Genomic DNA, 14,909 nt, shown 5'->3' with positions numbered 1-14,909 from the left:
CCAATTTAGTCCAGAAATCTATGCTGGACTATTGTGACTCAGCAACTGGATCAAGGGAGGCAGAGTTAACTACAAACCAATTGCAGCAAGGTGTAATTAATATGTCTTATAAGGACAGCCCTGGTCCTTTATATAGCACGTATGCAAGTAACGGGGAAGGAGATGTCTTATCCCAAATAAGAGATTTTGCTACATATTCCTCTAATGAAAGCTTAGCTAACTGGTCAATTGATCTGGAGTTGTTAAGAACTAATATATATGGCTCCCAGAAAACCCCAGCTCCTCCATGTAACGAAACTTCAATTATGTTTAATAACAATCTTGACATAATAGACTCTGCCATAACAGAGACTGAAACTCCCATACTGTGGAAAATTTGGCTAGAGCAATTAAGAATATACCGTATATGGTGCTTAAACCACTGGTGTATAAACCATATTCTGCTGGTTATGGAATCTGAACCTTGGGACTGGGGAAGCACGGAAATGTTGGGCATACATGGTTTGTTCACACTGGCACAGTCACCTCTGCATTCTTGGAGATGGAAACAGAGTCAAGAGAGCCAGCTTGCTGTCAAACGTATCCTCAGTTGCCTCCCCCAAATGGGAAGATGTTGTGCTGACAGAGGAAGGCACCAGGATTGGCTCAATGGCTTGTGACTTAGCACCTGGGACATCCAATGTCACAGGAATCAGGATGGCCTGCTCTCCAGGTAGCCCACCAGGATCTCCCCTGGATCTGGATCTCCACCTCCCAATCCACTGATGCCCTCCTCCAGGTCAGACTCCATGCACTCATGACAATAGGTATCTCTACCAACTAGCGATAACACTATGTTTATGATGAAATGGAGCTTGCCCACAAAAAGTTTATACCACAGTAAATCAATATTCTTTGCTGGTTTTGCTGAAGCAGACCAACACAACTACCTCTCTAAAATTTGACATGTTAAATTATATAGTATGCATCTTACATTTATTTGTCAGTCAATAAGTAATTCCTTAAGGTTATACTCTCAGCATAAAAACAGTTTTAAGTCACAAGTTTTTCTATCAATGCTTTACCAAAAAAAAATCAGCTATACAAAATGTAACCAAATGTCTTTAAAAATAAAAATCTATTTCCACTCTAACTTGCTGACACATTTTTCACACTTCAATACTTGAGATCAAGAGAACAAGTGGCATAGCTATAATATTGCATTTACTTAGCATGTTGATGGGGGGGGGGAGAGGAGCTACAAAACATGTTTTTGCTATCATTATCATGTTTAGGAAAACTGGTCAGTACTTTGTATACTGAGAAATCCTGTAGACTATTTAATATGAACACAACTGATTAATTCTAATTAAAATGAACCCTGATGTCGGTTTACGCAGTCAGCATGTATAAAGAATAGTCCTAAATACAAACATGAAAAGGTTTGCTACATAGTAAAGTCACCAAATTAAACAACAGCCCTTGTAAAGATTCAGCAGGAAATGAGTCTGTATTACTGACTAAACGAATTCAGCAAAATAAAGGTAGGACAACTGCTATTAACACTATCACCTCTACAGAAAGTATTGTTCACTATTCTATGCAGCCTAGTTCCATAAATACACATGCAAAAGAACTGGAAAACAAAGTCAAGGCACACTTCAGTATTCAAGGTTGCACTTGAGTCAGTTCAAAATTAGACAAAACTAATTCCATATCAATGAGACATAATGGAAATCAGCCATGTACTCTCAAGTCTTTGATGTATCTAATTTGATTACTCCGTGCTGCTTCTTCCACTTACAAAGAAAATTGCATCCTTTTAACTTGAAACATCACCTTCCATTTTCTTGGTGTCTTATAAGAGAACTTATGAAAGAAAAGAGGTATTGACAGAAGCCTCTGATTTGTATTAATTTATTAAAATATGTTTGCTTGCTTGACCACACAAGCTCTTGAGTGTTCACTGATTGGAGGTTCCACTGCATTCCTCCACTGGAGGTTTCATAATAAAGAGCAATTCTACCTAAGAAACCATATGAAACCTGCAGTTAATCATGTTGCAAATCCTTTTACACACACTGAGAAGCCATGATTTGCTACAACAAATATACGTGTCCATTCACCATACATTTGTTTATTTGAAGGCATTTGTATTTTGATTTCAGGTAAAGCTGAGATATTGAGTGTAATCTACAAAGAAAATTAATAGCATGCCAGCTGGTGATTTTGCAAATTTCCTCTTACTTGAATGCACTATTGCTTAACAGTTTTGAGATTTTATACTTGAAGACCACAGGGGAGCTCATACTTGGGCATTTTTCTCCTGTTGAGGGTTTACATTTTAGACCTCCATGCCTGCCTTGCCCCACTATCGCCCTAATTCATCTGAAGCTAGTTGAAACTCACAGATTTGCATTACAGACCAAAATACATCAGGCAATGTTCAGCAATAAATGTGTATAAATTAAAGTTTCCCACGTGGGAGGGGGGCTGCATCGGTAAAAATATAAATATAAGACGCACTCTGGTCTTGAGGCTTACAAAGCACTTAAAGAAATAGCAATAACTATGAAGTCAACAAACACAAATATTTTCCCCAAAATATCCTGATACAATTGGATTCAAATTCAAATGTTTCTTTCCCAAACCATGAGATGAGCTAAGACCCAGGTCAGTGAAGCAGGACAGTTGCCTTTTACTCTAAACCAGCAGAGGATTTCAAAGACTTTACATCCATATATACCATAGGTTCTTGTAGGGAGAGAGTTTCCATTTGGACAGTAAGTTCTCTGTTGCCCATGGGAGTAGCCAGGATTTTTATTGGAGGGGAGGAGGACTTTGTTAGGGAGGACAGGCCTTCTGTGTGGGGGGGGGGGAGGGAGAACCAATGTGATTGGTCAGTTAGTTAAGTATTTCTATTGTTTTACTTAAGCTAGTGGCAGCACCCTCCTTTCCCCTCTTGGCTACACCCTTGCTGCTGCCCCATTCTGCCCCGGGATTCCCTAGGAGGAGCTGCATTGCTCCATGGAGGAAGATTCCTTCTACAGTGGTACCTCGGGTTAAGTACTAAATTTGTTCCGAAGGTCCATACTTAACCTGAAACTGTTCTTAACCTGAAGCACCACTTTAGCTAATGGGGCCTCCTGCTGCTGCTGCGCCGCCAGAGAACGATTTCTGTTTTCATCCTGAAGCAAAGTTCTTAACCTGAAGCACTATTTCTGGGTTAGCAGAGTCTGTAACCTGAAGCGTATGTAACCTGAAGTGTATGTAACCCAAGGTACCACTGTATTTCTATCTGCCTTCTCTTCCTACAGCTGCAGCTTACTTTGCTGCCCACCAGGCCTGCATGCAACACCCCAACAAAACAGAGAATAATGTCAGGGTACATCTTCTGCAAAAATATACAATCTAGATCCATAGTAATGCAAGACAAGAAAAGAGACATTCATCTGAAAGCCCTGCATTGCATTGCAACCCTGATGGTTTAAAATGCAAGAGGGCTTTGGGAAAAGGGCTTTAATTAGTTCCTTTCTAGGTTTAAGGAGTGCATTAAATACCCATAATGAATCTCAAATTAACTTACTTTCAGCTTGCCTCTTGCCATTTTGTTGTACATAATCAATTATTACTGTATAAGCCCTAATAGTGCATCAATGGAATCATAAATTAAATCAACCCTTCATGCTCTTCGAACAATCCAAAAGCAGATTTAGGCCATCCAAGTTACAAGATTGGAAAAACACACAGACAAGACATTCTACATTAAAGAAGAAAAAACATCAAAATCAACTTGATCTTAAGTTTTCAACTGTAAGCTGATTTGTCCCAAGTTTATTTCACAAGTAGCTTGTCCTATACAAACATTTCATATTGTTGTTTTTCAAAATATTATGAGAAGTGTGGTCATGAAACTGCCTTACAAGGCAGCGACTTATAATGCAGTGTCACATTTATGAGTCTGCAAACATAGTTGTGGAAGTTCAGTGCAAAACTTCAGTTCAGAATCCAACAAGGCGAGACCACAAAGTAAATTAGGATCGTGCATATCATAAAATGGCTGTTACAGAGAATAAAAACTGTTCTTGGCATCATCTGAAATAAGAACTATAATTGTATTTAAGAAATATGATCACCAAAGATACTAATGCAAGTTGTAATGCAACATTAACAGTACTTTTCCACCTCGCCACCAGATAGTCTTATTCTAATACCAAACAATGGCACCCTAAAAAACAGTCCTAAAGAAAGCCCATTAATAATGTAGCAGAGTAGATTACAAAAAGAAATGTTGTCATTGCAAAATATATACACTTACCAGGAAATCTGCCATCTGCAGCCAACAAAGAAATAAAATAACTGTTGTTACAATCACAGCATTCTCTCTCTCTCTCCCTCTCTCTCTCTCTATATGTATATTGACAATGGGAAAATTTCAAGCAGAAAAACCAGTCTTCAGTGTGTCCATTCAATACATCAATTTCCTTTAATCATGTAGCACTAGTGCACAGTCTACACTGGTCTCCTCTTGATTTTCAAAGCAGATGCTGAGAATAGTCAAAGTATCATATATCGCCATTTATTCCCAGTTATAATTTCTGACTAAATGTAAACTTGCTCTAAAATATAAACTTTCCCTCATTCACTCTGTTCAAAGACATTACTCATACTGATGAGAGGAAAGATGCAAACAGCCTCAGTAGTGAAGCCACTACTGGGAAATGTTTGAGCACCGTGACCATTTATTCATAATCCAATACAAACAAGAGGTAAGATCACCGCTTATTAATTCATGCAATTCCTTTGAAATGTGGGGTGCAAAATGAAACATAATGATAGACTTTCTTTGGGAAGATGATAAAATATTTTGTCATGTGACTACACCAAGTCCTTGCCCTGTGATGGCTTCCTATTTATTAACACATAGCTACCACATCAGTTATTTTAAATTACCCAGGGACACTGAAGATGTTAACCAGTATCAGGAGCTGGAACTAGAACCAGTAACTCTCATCTTCCTGGGAAGTAAAGTTTTCTCTGGATTGGCTCAACCCACAGAGACTGGCCAGTGGATCCTCCTAGACAGAAAGGACTATAAAATGGCTTCCTGTTTTGGTTGGGACTTTGCTTAAGTAGCAACCATCTACCAGGCTCTGCTATATTCTGGTTTTCTCCATTGGCTCTGACCTTTGGCTTAATAACTCTGGTCTGGCCCTTGGAATGGCTCTTTTTTGCCCATAGCAGATAGCTCAGTCATGACTACCAGGTGCTTTTAGCCCAACCAAAAATCTCCCAGAGGTGTGGTTACACATGTAGTGCACTCCGGGATCCTGTAATCACACACCCCTTAGTAGTTTGGTTTCTTAAATGCATGAACATCCTTTCAGCTTGATTGAATCCTGTGTTTATGGCATGCAATTGTGAATTATAGGTGCCTTGAAGATACCATCCCAACTGCCATTCACAGGGTTAGCTAGCCAAAGGTGCTGTTAAAATTAATGATCCCGTTAACTCAGCTTAGGCTCATCCCTTGATCATGTAAACAAATCCAAGGTTGAAACAAGTTAATGAGATCATTTCAGAATAATTGATCCAGCTTCGCAACCATTTCAAAAGTGAAAAGTAAAATGGGAACACCATGTGAATTTAAGACTTGTACACAAATTAACAGTGACCTGTGTTTCTTTATAAGTAACCAAATGTGAGAAACAATTATATCTTGTCTGACCAGCAGAACACAAATCCATTTCTCATATGCTTCATGATTTCCAGACAGCTCATTCTGCTGAAAAGGATTTTAAATGGACAAAATATGTTGCTGTGATCAGACAGCTTAAATTCTCTGCTTAACAAATCCTATGTTAAAATTACGCTTAATCAGTGTTGCAATCTACTCCATAGCAACAAATGGAAGTCATAAACATGGAATTATGGTTTCACTGCAAAATCAAGCAAAAAAGATGTGTATAAATATCTTTCATAGCCTATCTTGATGATAAGCCAGGGAAGGCATATAATGAAAAAAGCAGTGTTTTGCTACAAAGCACTGTATGTGTCCCACCCACCCCCCTTTCAAACATATTCTGTTGTGAAAAAGCTATTATCTAGTTTATTAAAAAAATCATATCCAAATGTTCACAAATTAGCAAACATTAAGATAAGCAGAGAATTATATTCTTGATAGGGTGCTGTGCTTATTTTCTCATTTAACCAACAGCAAGTTTGCCAAAATAACAATGTTTTAGAAACACAGCTCCATTTTACAGGAAGATGAAACAGCCCTGGATTAGTAGCTGCCACAACCAAGAAAGATTATTTTACATTAGAAAGCATTTAGGCATTGACTTGGGAGGCTCTGTATTTTACTGGGCAACCATTAATGCACAACACAATATTCATTGCTCAGTCTCTGTATAGCCTAAGCCATTTATGTAGCATCAATATTGCTGAATGGTCATTATTTACAGCTCCATGCTACACAAGGGCAGTTCACATTGTCTTTTCAGACTATCTGCTGCAATTTCTGCTTGGACAACAGGAGGCAACAAAGCACTCTAGAAACAAACATTAGAACAGCGACTTTGACAGTTAAACCTAATCCTATGCTTTGTGGTAGACGAACCTAATGCCAAATGACCTTGATGTGCCTAGTGCCGGTGCCAAGCTATCCCACAAAAAAGGTGGGTAGAAGTTGGTGGGATGGACCAAACCTTTGTGTGACAACAGCTTCAACAGAAGGTAGCATATAACTATAGTAATACCTTACAGGTTTATGGTCTGATCTTATGAGTTGCTGTAGTGGGACATAACATCCCACTGGCTATGTGAGGTCAAAGCTGGTGTCCTTGCTCCAGCAGGGACATGACACAGATTAAGAAAGCAAACTCTGCAGTAGAGTAAGGTCATTAACAGATCAGAATGAGAAATATCCATATTAAAGGACAAAGAATTGTGTAGAAAAGACAGCTCTCTTTTCTCATAAGGCATTTTACGTCTTCCCCAAGCAATATGAAAAAGTTAGAAATTTCTCACCCCTGTCAGACACTCAAATGTGTATGACTGAAACTGTGGCGGTCTTGCAGCATCCTAAAAACTACTGGAAGAGCCACCTTCATGTACCTGGCTTATTTTAGGATGTTACTGCTAAAACAGGAAAGGGTTCATATTGGGTGTTATCCAAATAAGTCACACTGAAGAGTAGACCCACTGACATCAACTGACCTAAATGATGAGTACATTGATTTAATTGTCTACTCTAAATATGACTTAATTGAATATCAGCCATTGTAGATTGTTATTTGGTTTATAGATTTTGATGTTGTTACAGGGACAGATCTTATGTCCCTCTGTAGTCACAACTAAAAACAGTAACTAGTTGCAGCAAGTACGCCTCATTTGACACTTTAAAGCAGGAACTGTCAGCATTTCAAGCCTGTCCCTAAAACCTATCAAGATTATAGCTGAATAATTTAACACAAAAGTGATAAGCTACATCAAATGGTGGGAGAGTTGAATACCTTCTTTGCCTGATTTGAGGTGACATCAACAGTGACTCCAACAGGGATGCCAGAGCTATTGGCGTCACTACCTACAGGAAATGCTGCCAGGGTGGAAGAGGGAGAAGTGAGGCGAATATTAAAGGAGGTAAACACGAGGAAGGGTATGGGCCCAGATGGGGTGGCTGGCAGGGTGCTAAGAAATTGTTCGGACCAACTGGCAGGAATCTTTACGAAGATTTTTAACCAGTCTCTGGCCCAAGCCACTGTTCCACCCTGTCTGAAATCCGCTACCATTATACCCCTGCCAAAAACATCAAAGATAGACAGTCTGAATGATTTTCGCCCTGTTGCGCTGACACCCATTATAATGAAATGTTTCGAAAAACTGGTGAGGAAGCGCATCTTATTTTGTCTGCCAGTGGGACTTGACCCTTACCAGTTTGCGTACAAGGCAAAGAGATCCACAGAGGATGCTGTAGCAATGGCTTTACATGCTGTCCTGACTCATTTGGAGAAGCAAGGGAACTACGCAAGATTGTTATTTGTAGACTTTAGTTCTGCATTTTATACTATTCTTCCACATAGATTGGTGCCCAAATTATTAGACCTGGGACTTCCACCATGTTTGTGCAGACTTTCTATCAAACCGTTCCCAAAGGGTCAGGTTGGGTTCCCACGTCTCTGCGGATCTCATCACGAATACAGGGACGCGGCAGGGGTGCGTGTTGAGCCCGCTTTTATACACGCTCTATACAGCTGACTGTGCCCCCAAATACCCCAGTAATAAGATCATTAAGTTCGCAGATGATACAACAGTGGTTGGTTTAATTACGGCTGGAGAGGGGGAGACGGCCTATAAGAAGGAAGTTGAGCAATTGGGGGAGTGGTGCAGGAAAAACAACTTACTGCTTAACTTAAAGAAAACAAAAGAGATCATTGTGGACTTTAGGAAATATAAATTGAATATTCAGCCACTTATTATTGAGGGGAAGTGCGTGGAACAGGTCTCAGTGTTTTGATTTCTGGGAATGGAGTTGAGAGACGACCTAACCTGGGGAGAGAACAGCAAAGACCTGGTGAAGAGAGCACAGCAGACGTTATATTTTCTGAGAATCCTCTGGAAAAACAATCTCTCAAAGGACCTGTTGATGGCATTCTACCATTGCACTGTGGAGAGTGTACTAACTTATGGTCTGTGCGTGTGGTCTGGGAGCTGCAAGGCCAGGGAAAAAACAATGCAATCCAGGGTTGTAAAGACTGCAGAGAGAATTATTGGGTGCACTCTTCCCACCTTAGATCAAATCTATGCTGCCAGGTGCCATAAGAAAGCGGAAGATAGCACATGATAGTACGCACCCTGGAAATGATCTCTTTCAGCTTCTGCCTTCTGGAAGAAAGTATAGGGTTATAAAGGCCAGGACTAGCCGCCAGAAAAACAGTTTCTATGCTAATGCATTTCTGGTTCTAAACGCAGCATAAGGGGTCTCTGTAGTATAGTGCATTTCAAAATGGGGTCTTAGAGTTTTTAGGGGTTTTTGAATGTTTTATGTAGTTTTTATGTAGTTTTATGGTAGTTTTATGTAGTTTTTATGTAGTTTTATGTAGTTTTTCAATTTCATTGTTCCGCAAGGGACAATGACAATAAAGATATCATATATCGAATAAATGACTGGCACTGATTTAAACCTAAAAGCAGGCCCAAAACTAGATCACATACTTAATATGTATATAGCACATTTAGCTTGTTTAAAGCACTTCACATATATAATGTTGTAATCATTGCAAAATATCCTGTAAGGTAGGTCAGTATTATTATTTCCATTGTGCACATCAACAGCTGGAGCTGAGAATGGCTAGTTTGTGCAACAGCACACAGTGACTGCACAGCATTATGTCAAATTGCAACCATGTTTTCTTCAGTGTCTGCCATCAAAGACTGGGGATAAAAATCACCTGCTACTAAACTAAGGCTGCTATCCTAACATCTGGCCAACAACAGCAGGGTTCATTGAAGTGGCACCATCAGCATCACATCCACAGCCCCAGGACTTGGACCAGCCAGGGCAAAAGATAGACCAGCAGGAATAAAATGCCCCTTTGCTGCATCAGTCTCAGGTTCAGATTGGGTCCATTATCATCACATGCTGGCAGCAGGGTCGCCACAGGATCTTCCAGGGTTTCTGCCAGCTTCTGCCCACCCACACGTTAGCCAGGCACATCGGGGCATTCCTCATTGATAGGGTTTTCTGTCAATGGAAGATCTTCCATAACAGCATAAGCCAGCATGGTTAGCAATAGTCAGACAGAGAGACACCTCTGCCCCATCCAAATCCCTCCAGTATGGTGGTTTGTGGTTTGGATTGCTCTACAAATGTATTCACAGTTTTAAATGTTTCCTGTTATTGTTAAAGGTAACATGCTATGTTAACAAACTGGAATTCACCAAACAACTAAAATTGCGGTTTATAACTCTCCATTTTTCATGCTATTCTGACAACATAATGTAAAATCCTTCATTATTCCCTGACAAGGCATGTTATCCTCCCATAGTTACATGTCTGGGCAAATTCATCCACACATGACTACCTAAGGATATTACTGTATATTGCCTAAATGGCTGGTTTACTTATTAGCTAAAGCTGAGTGGTCAATTGAGTGGGTATAGGCTACAACTGCAAATGAGTCCTGCTGTCTTGTATGTTATGCAAAATTCAATTTACAGTCTAGAACTGTGACCCAACCATTTCAGCTAATGAATCATTTCATCACAAGGCTCACAGTAATTCCAATGACAGTCTAAAATTACACTAATTTTGCAATTTTGTACTAGCCTCATAGAACAAACTTAATAAAGCTTATGAAGAAAGGCTACAACTACCATGACTTTTTAGTTTAGAAATAAAGGCAACTAGGACACATTAGTGAGATTTATAAAATTATGCATGGGGAAAGGACCATAGTTCAGTAGCAGAGCAACTGTTTTGCATGCAGAAGATGCCAGGTTCAATCCCCAGCATCCCCAGGGTGGGGCTAGAAAATAATCTTGTCTGTGATACTGGAGAGCCACTGACAGTCAGTGCTGACAGTACTGAACTAGATGGACCAATGGTATGACTTAGTATATGGCCGTTTCCTATGCTCTTATGCAGAAAATGGCCAGACAGAAGTTTTCCTCCTTCTTGTAACACCACATCTCTGGGTCATCCAATGAAACAACTTAGCAGGAGACACAGGCCACAAAAGAAAGTACTTCTTCACATAACACAGAACTTTATTATGAAATTCCCTGTCACAAGCTTCGATGGAGATTTGTGGAAAATAGGTTTATCACTGGCTATTTGCCATGATGGAACCTCAAAATTCATAGGTGGTATGTCACTGAATACCAGCAGCTGAAGTCAAGGGGGAGGCTATTTTTCTCATGCCCTGCTTGAGGGCTTCCCATAGGCATCGTGTTGGCCATTGTGGGAAACAGGATACTGGACTGAAAGGATCTCTGGTCTTATCCACAGAAACATTGTTATATTACTGATCATGTGGTTTTGCTTCACAGGTGATTGAGAACATGTCCTGCTAGTGTAATGTGTGTGTGTGCTATAAAAATGAACATTAATGTATTTGGACTTTTTTACCTAAAGCTTTTCGAAAACCTCCAGCAATGCTGTAAGAACTTGCATACTGTGCACAAACCTCTGTAGTTGATAGCCCTACACCCCCCAGATGCATCTCTCTTGATGGTAGCCACTGAAGTGAACAGAACACTTTGTGCTCTTGCTGCTTCAGATTATTATGGCTAAGAATGCAATAGCAATAATCATATTTCTCTCTCTTAGAAAGGGGGAAATTATTCAGCGTGCTGAAAGGAGTAAAGCATCCTTATTTCTGAAATCCTTATTTTAAATGTAGCTTGATACTTCTATATATTCATTGACAGTTTCTTTTTGCAAGAAGTTTACAAATCTGATCAGACACACAGGGCAAGATCCACAAATTCCTACATGGCTGCCTCATTTCCCAACCAAACTGCCAAACCCTGGCAAATCTCACATTGACAAGCAATTGTGCAACATCTACCAGAGCAGCCATAAACAGTCAGTAGCAATAGCTCCCAACAAGGAACTGAAAGCCTGGAGCACCCAGTAATGGGAAGAAAGGGGAATCATGGGCATGTGGTTCTTGGCTGTGGAGTGAGGTAGGGGCGGGTGGTGATACTAAAACCGCTTTGACCATTAATTGCTGTGACAGGCGCAGCAAGCCCCGTTTTGCTGCATGAGGTGAAATGAGAGGTGCCCCCCACTCTGCTGTCGCTGTCACTGCCAGCACCAACACCAACACCATGCCACACTGCCTCTGCCGCTGCTCCTTCTCTGCCAGCAGCATAAACAGGGGGCAGGTTGGGCACCCACACTGGTGCCAATGTGGGGGCTTCTACCACCTGTGGCAGCTGCTTCATCCCACCTCATGGATAGGCCAACCCTGCCTGGCAGTACAAAAGACAGCTCAAAATTGCTTCAAAATTGACAGGCACAATGTTTATTATTGACATACTGAATAAAAAATTATAATTCATACTTCACCAAAAGGACCAAGGGTGGAAATATATGCAGCCCAAACCAAAAACATTAAAATTATACTATGTAAGACACAGTATAAAATTAAATTATTGTACCAATATGACCAGCAGCAAAAACAGAAATTCAGATGCCTAGGATACCTCACCCTTTCCCAAAAGCCAGGAAGATGAGGCATGTCCGCACCCAAGATGCACCTCAGAGGAAAGATCATTCCAAAAGGCAAGGGGCCAGCACAAAGAAGCTCACCCACAGCCCTCATCAGCACACATTATAGCTCTCCTTATGCTAATAATTCAAAAGTGCATTAACAAGCAGTAACACACACAAGCCTTAAAAACAAAAACAAGTGACCTGGAAGAGGTCAGCACACTTACCAGACCATGAGAATACACGGGCAGAGGTGGTTCTGTCAGCATCCAAAGTGGCCATTTCAAGCTCTGCAGCTAATCACAACCGTCTCAGGCTAAGCTACAGCAATTTTTGAAAATATTTAGTGAGGGTTAGAGGCAATCAGCTTTGAATTAAGCAAAAGCAGTGTTAGCAGAGTTATTAACATGATGCAGCGTACAATAAAGAGGATAATTAGATTCATTATATTTTATGTTTTCCCTCTACTGCAAAACTTGATTTTCCCATATCATAATTTTCAATAAATCTCTCTGGTTGAAGTACCATTACCTACTTTTACATAATGTCAGCCTACTGTTCTATAACAAGAATGTTATTTGACATTAACGTATCTTATTATGCCAGATAATATTGGATATTTACAACAAAGAGAGGGGGAAATCCTCCACTAAGTTGAAATAAATTCCAGGTCCGAACGAAATGCATTTATTCTTTGCTTAATGAAACATATAATTGTTCTAAACCAAAATAGTATGCAATTACACACATTTTTCAATACAATATTGCTTTTATAGAGTTTTGAAGCTTTTCATTAACGTACCCAACAACAGATTTCAAATTTGTTCAGTATGTTTCTGTACTGGCTCAGATTTCATCTGATGATTTCACCATAGGGTTATGTCAACCCTACTTTAGACATAACACAGTCATTTATAATATCCTACTTAAAATTCAACAAGGTTTCAGCAAACTGGTGACTGTTCCCAACTCACTTTTGGGGAACTTAGTGCTAAAAGGAATACAAGAAAAATCATAAATATAAACACTGGCAATTCCTCTGTTTCTTGGATACAGAAAAATATAAAGGAATGTGTCTGTTCTGTATGAATTTGGAAAATGTGGATGACAATTTGGGAAGCAATTGATTCTACAGTATCAGGACTGAATACGCTGCAACTTTTATTGCATCCTTCTGTGTATTCTAAAGTTTTAATTAAGCACAATTCTTCATCAGGCCAGATACTAGCATATGAAGAACACAGATTAACTCCAGTATTTGTAGATAGCACTGTCTCTATTACATAATGTATTTGTTTTGGATTTGTAATATCTGTGGTAGCAACCGCCTTTCTATTATGTCTGATAAAGGGCTCTACACAACTCAGTTTACATATTCTTACATTGCAGAAGAGAGTCTTGGTTAAATCAACACGCGGGGACAAGCAAGGACAAGCAAGTTAGCCCCAACTCCCTTTGCTCTCCAAATGTTGTAGGGATAACTTCTTAAACAGGGAGTGTACTCTATCAGTGTCTGATTTCTGAGAAATTTAGAACCCTGAAAATCAGTGTTCTTTATTATGCAGGAACCTACATGAACAGAGAAAGCTCCCTGCTTCAGATATTAGCATTCCAAATTGTGGAGGGATACAGAGCAGACCTAGCACATTTGTCCTCACTCTCTTCTATCACATGTTGGCCGAACACTTCTGTAGAACACCTGAACAGGGCCGGTTTCTATTTTTTTTTAATTGTTCAATTAAATTTAATTATCTACATTGAAGAGGGGCATACTCAAAATTTCATTTAGTTAAACCTGGGTCTACCCCCATGATAACCTTAGCACAGTGGCTAGCAGAAGCAGCTCTAATAACTAGGTTTGTGGTTATGTGCCAAAATATGACGCAAGTTGAATTTTAGCAAGGCATGTACACGACAATCTCAATGACATGGCATGGAACTTGGCATTAATATGTTTCTTGTGGCCTACAGCATACACTGAGAGTGCTGTGCTGCAAGAATATGTATTTAATCCTAGAAATAACCACATTCAGCAGCACCCAAAATTGCAGAGATCAATTACATACTATTCAGGCTCAAATACAAGAAATATGCATATCTTGCAGTAAAGAAGCTATGATCCTGTTCCCCCATTGGCCATAGGCTCCATGTCTCTGAGAACCTCACCAACTACTGGATCACTCTCAACTATACTGTTTGTTCATTCATCCAGTTTTGCCAGGACTGAAGGGCCAGGGGGCCAAATGATACACAGCTGCATAAATATGGATAAATAAAATTATTTTGTCAGTCTATGAGGCCTCAAAAATTATTTGATCATTCTAACTCTGTAAGGCCTCAAAAAAACCCACTGCTTGCAGCACTGTTTCCAGTAACAGTATCAGTAACAGTATCTTGAAGATAAAAAACACTTCTGATGTGGAAAGGAAGTATGACAGCCATCTTCAAATATCTAAAGGGCTGTCACATGGAGGATGGAACAAGCTTGTTTTCTGCTGCTCTGGAGGCTAGTACCCGAACCAATGGCTTCAAGTTACAAAAAAGGAGATTCTGACTTGCATAGCTCAGTTGGTTAGAGTGTGATGCTGATAATGCCAAAGTTGCAGCTTTGATTCCCATATAGGACAGCTGCCTATTCTTGCATTGCAGGGGTTGGACTAGATGATCCTCAGGGTCCCTTCCAACTCTAAAATTCTATGATTCTATGACT

At 39.9% G+C, this 14,909-nt stretch overlaps 1 protein-coding gene across 9 annotated transcripts in view; it reads right to left on the bottom strand.

Moving 5' to 3' along the window:
* The window catches only part of PHKB (phosphorylase kinase regulatory subunit beta), a 135,257-nt gene that overhangs the window by 115,718 nt on the left and 4,630 nt on the right, over positions 1-14,909 (bottom strand). For 2 of the 9 annotated variants that reach the window (XM_083750458.1, XM_083750459.1), the window contains exons 2-3: positions 12,427-12,520; positions 4,298-4,312 (exon numbers count right to left, since the gene is read on the bottom strand). The exons of 2 other annotated variants lie outside the window; for them this stretch is intronic. In XM_083750458.1, the coding sequence (XP_083606584.1) occupies positions 4,298-4,312; positions 12,427-12,481 (70 nt within the window). In that variant the 5' untranslated portion in view covers positions 12,482-12,520. The remainder of the gene's footprint in view (positions 1-4,297; positions 4,313-12,426; positions 12,521-14,909) is intronic. 5 more of the 9 variants (XM_083750461.1, XM_083750462.1, XM_083750464.1 and 2 more) reach the window with 4 other exon arrangements.

The sequence above is a fragment of the Podarcis gaigeae genome, assembly GCF_964106915.1.
Source record: "Podarcis gaigeae genome assembly, chromosome: 8".
Classification (NCBI taxonomy): domain Eukaryota; kingdom Metazoa; phylum Chordata; class Lepidosauria; order Squamata; family Lacertidae; genus Podarcis; species Podarcis gaigeae.
The sequence above is the reverse complement of the archived record's forward strand: the minus strand, read 5'-3'. Positions and strand labels throughout refer to the sequence as shown.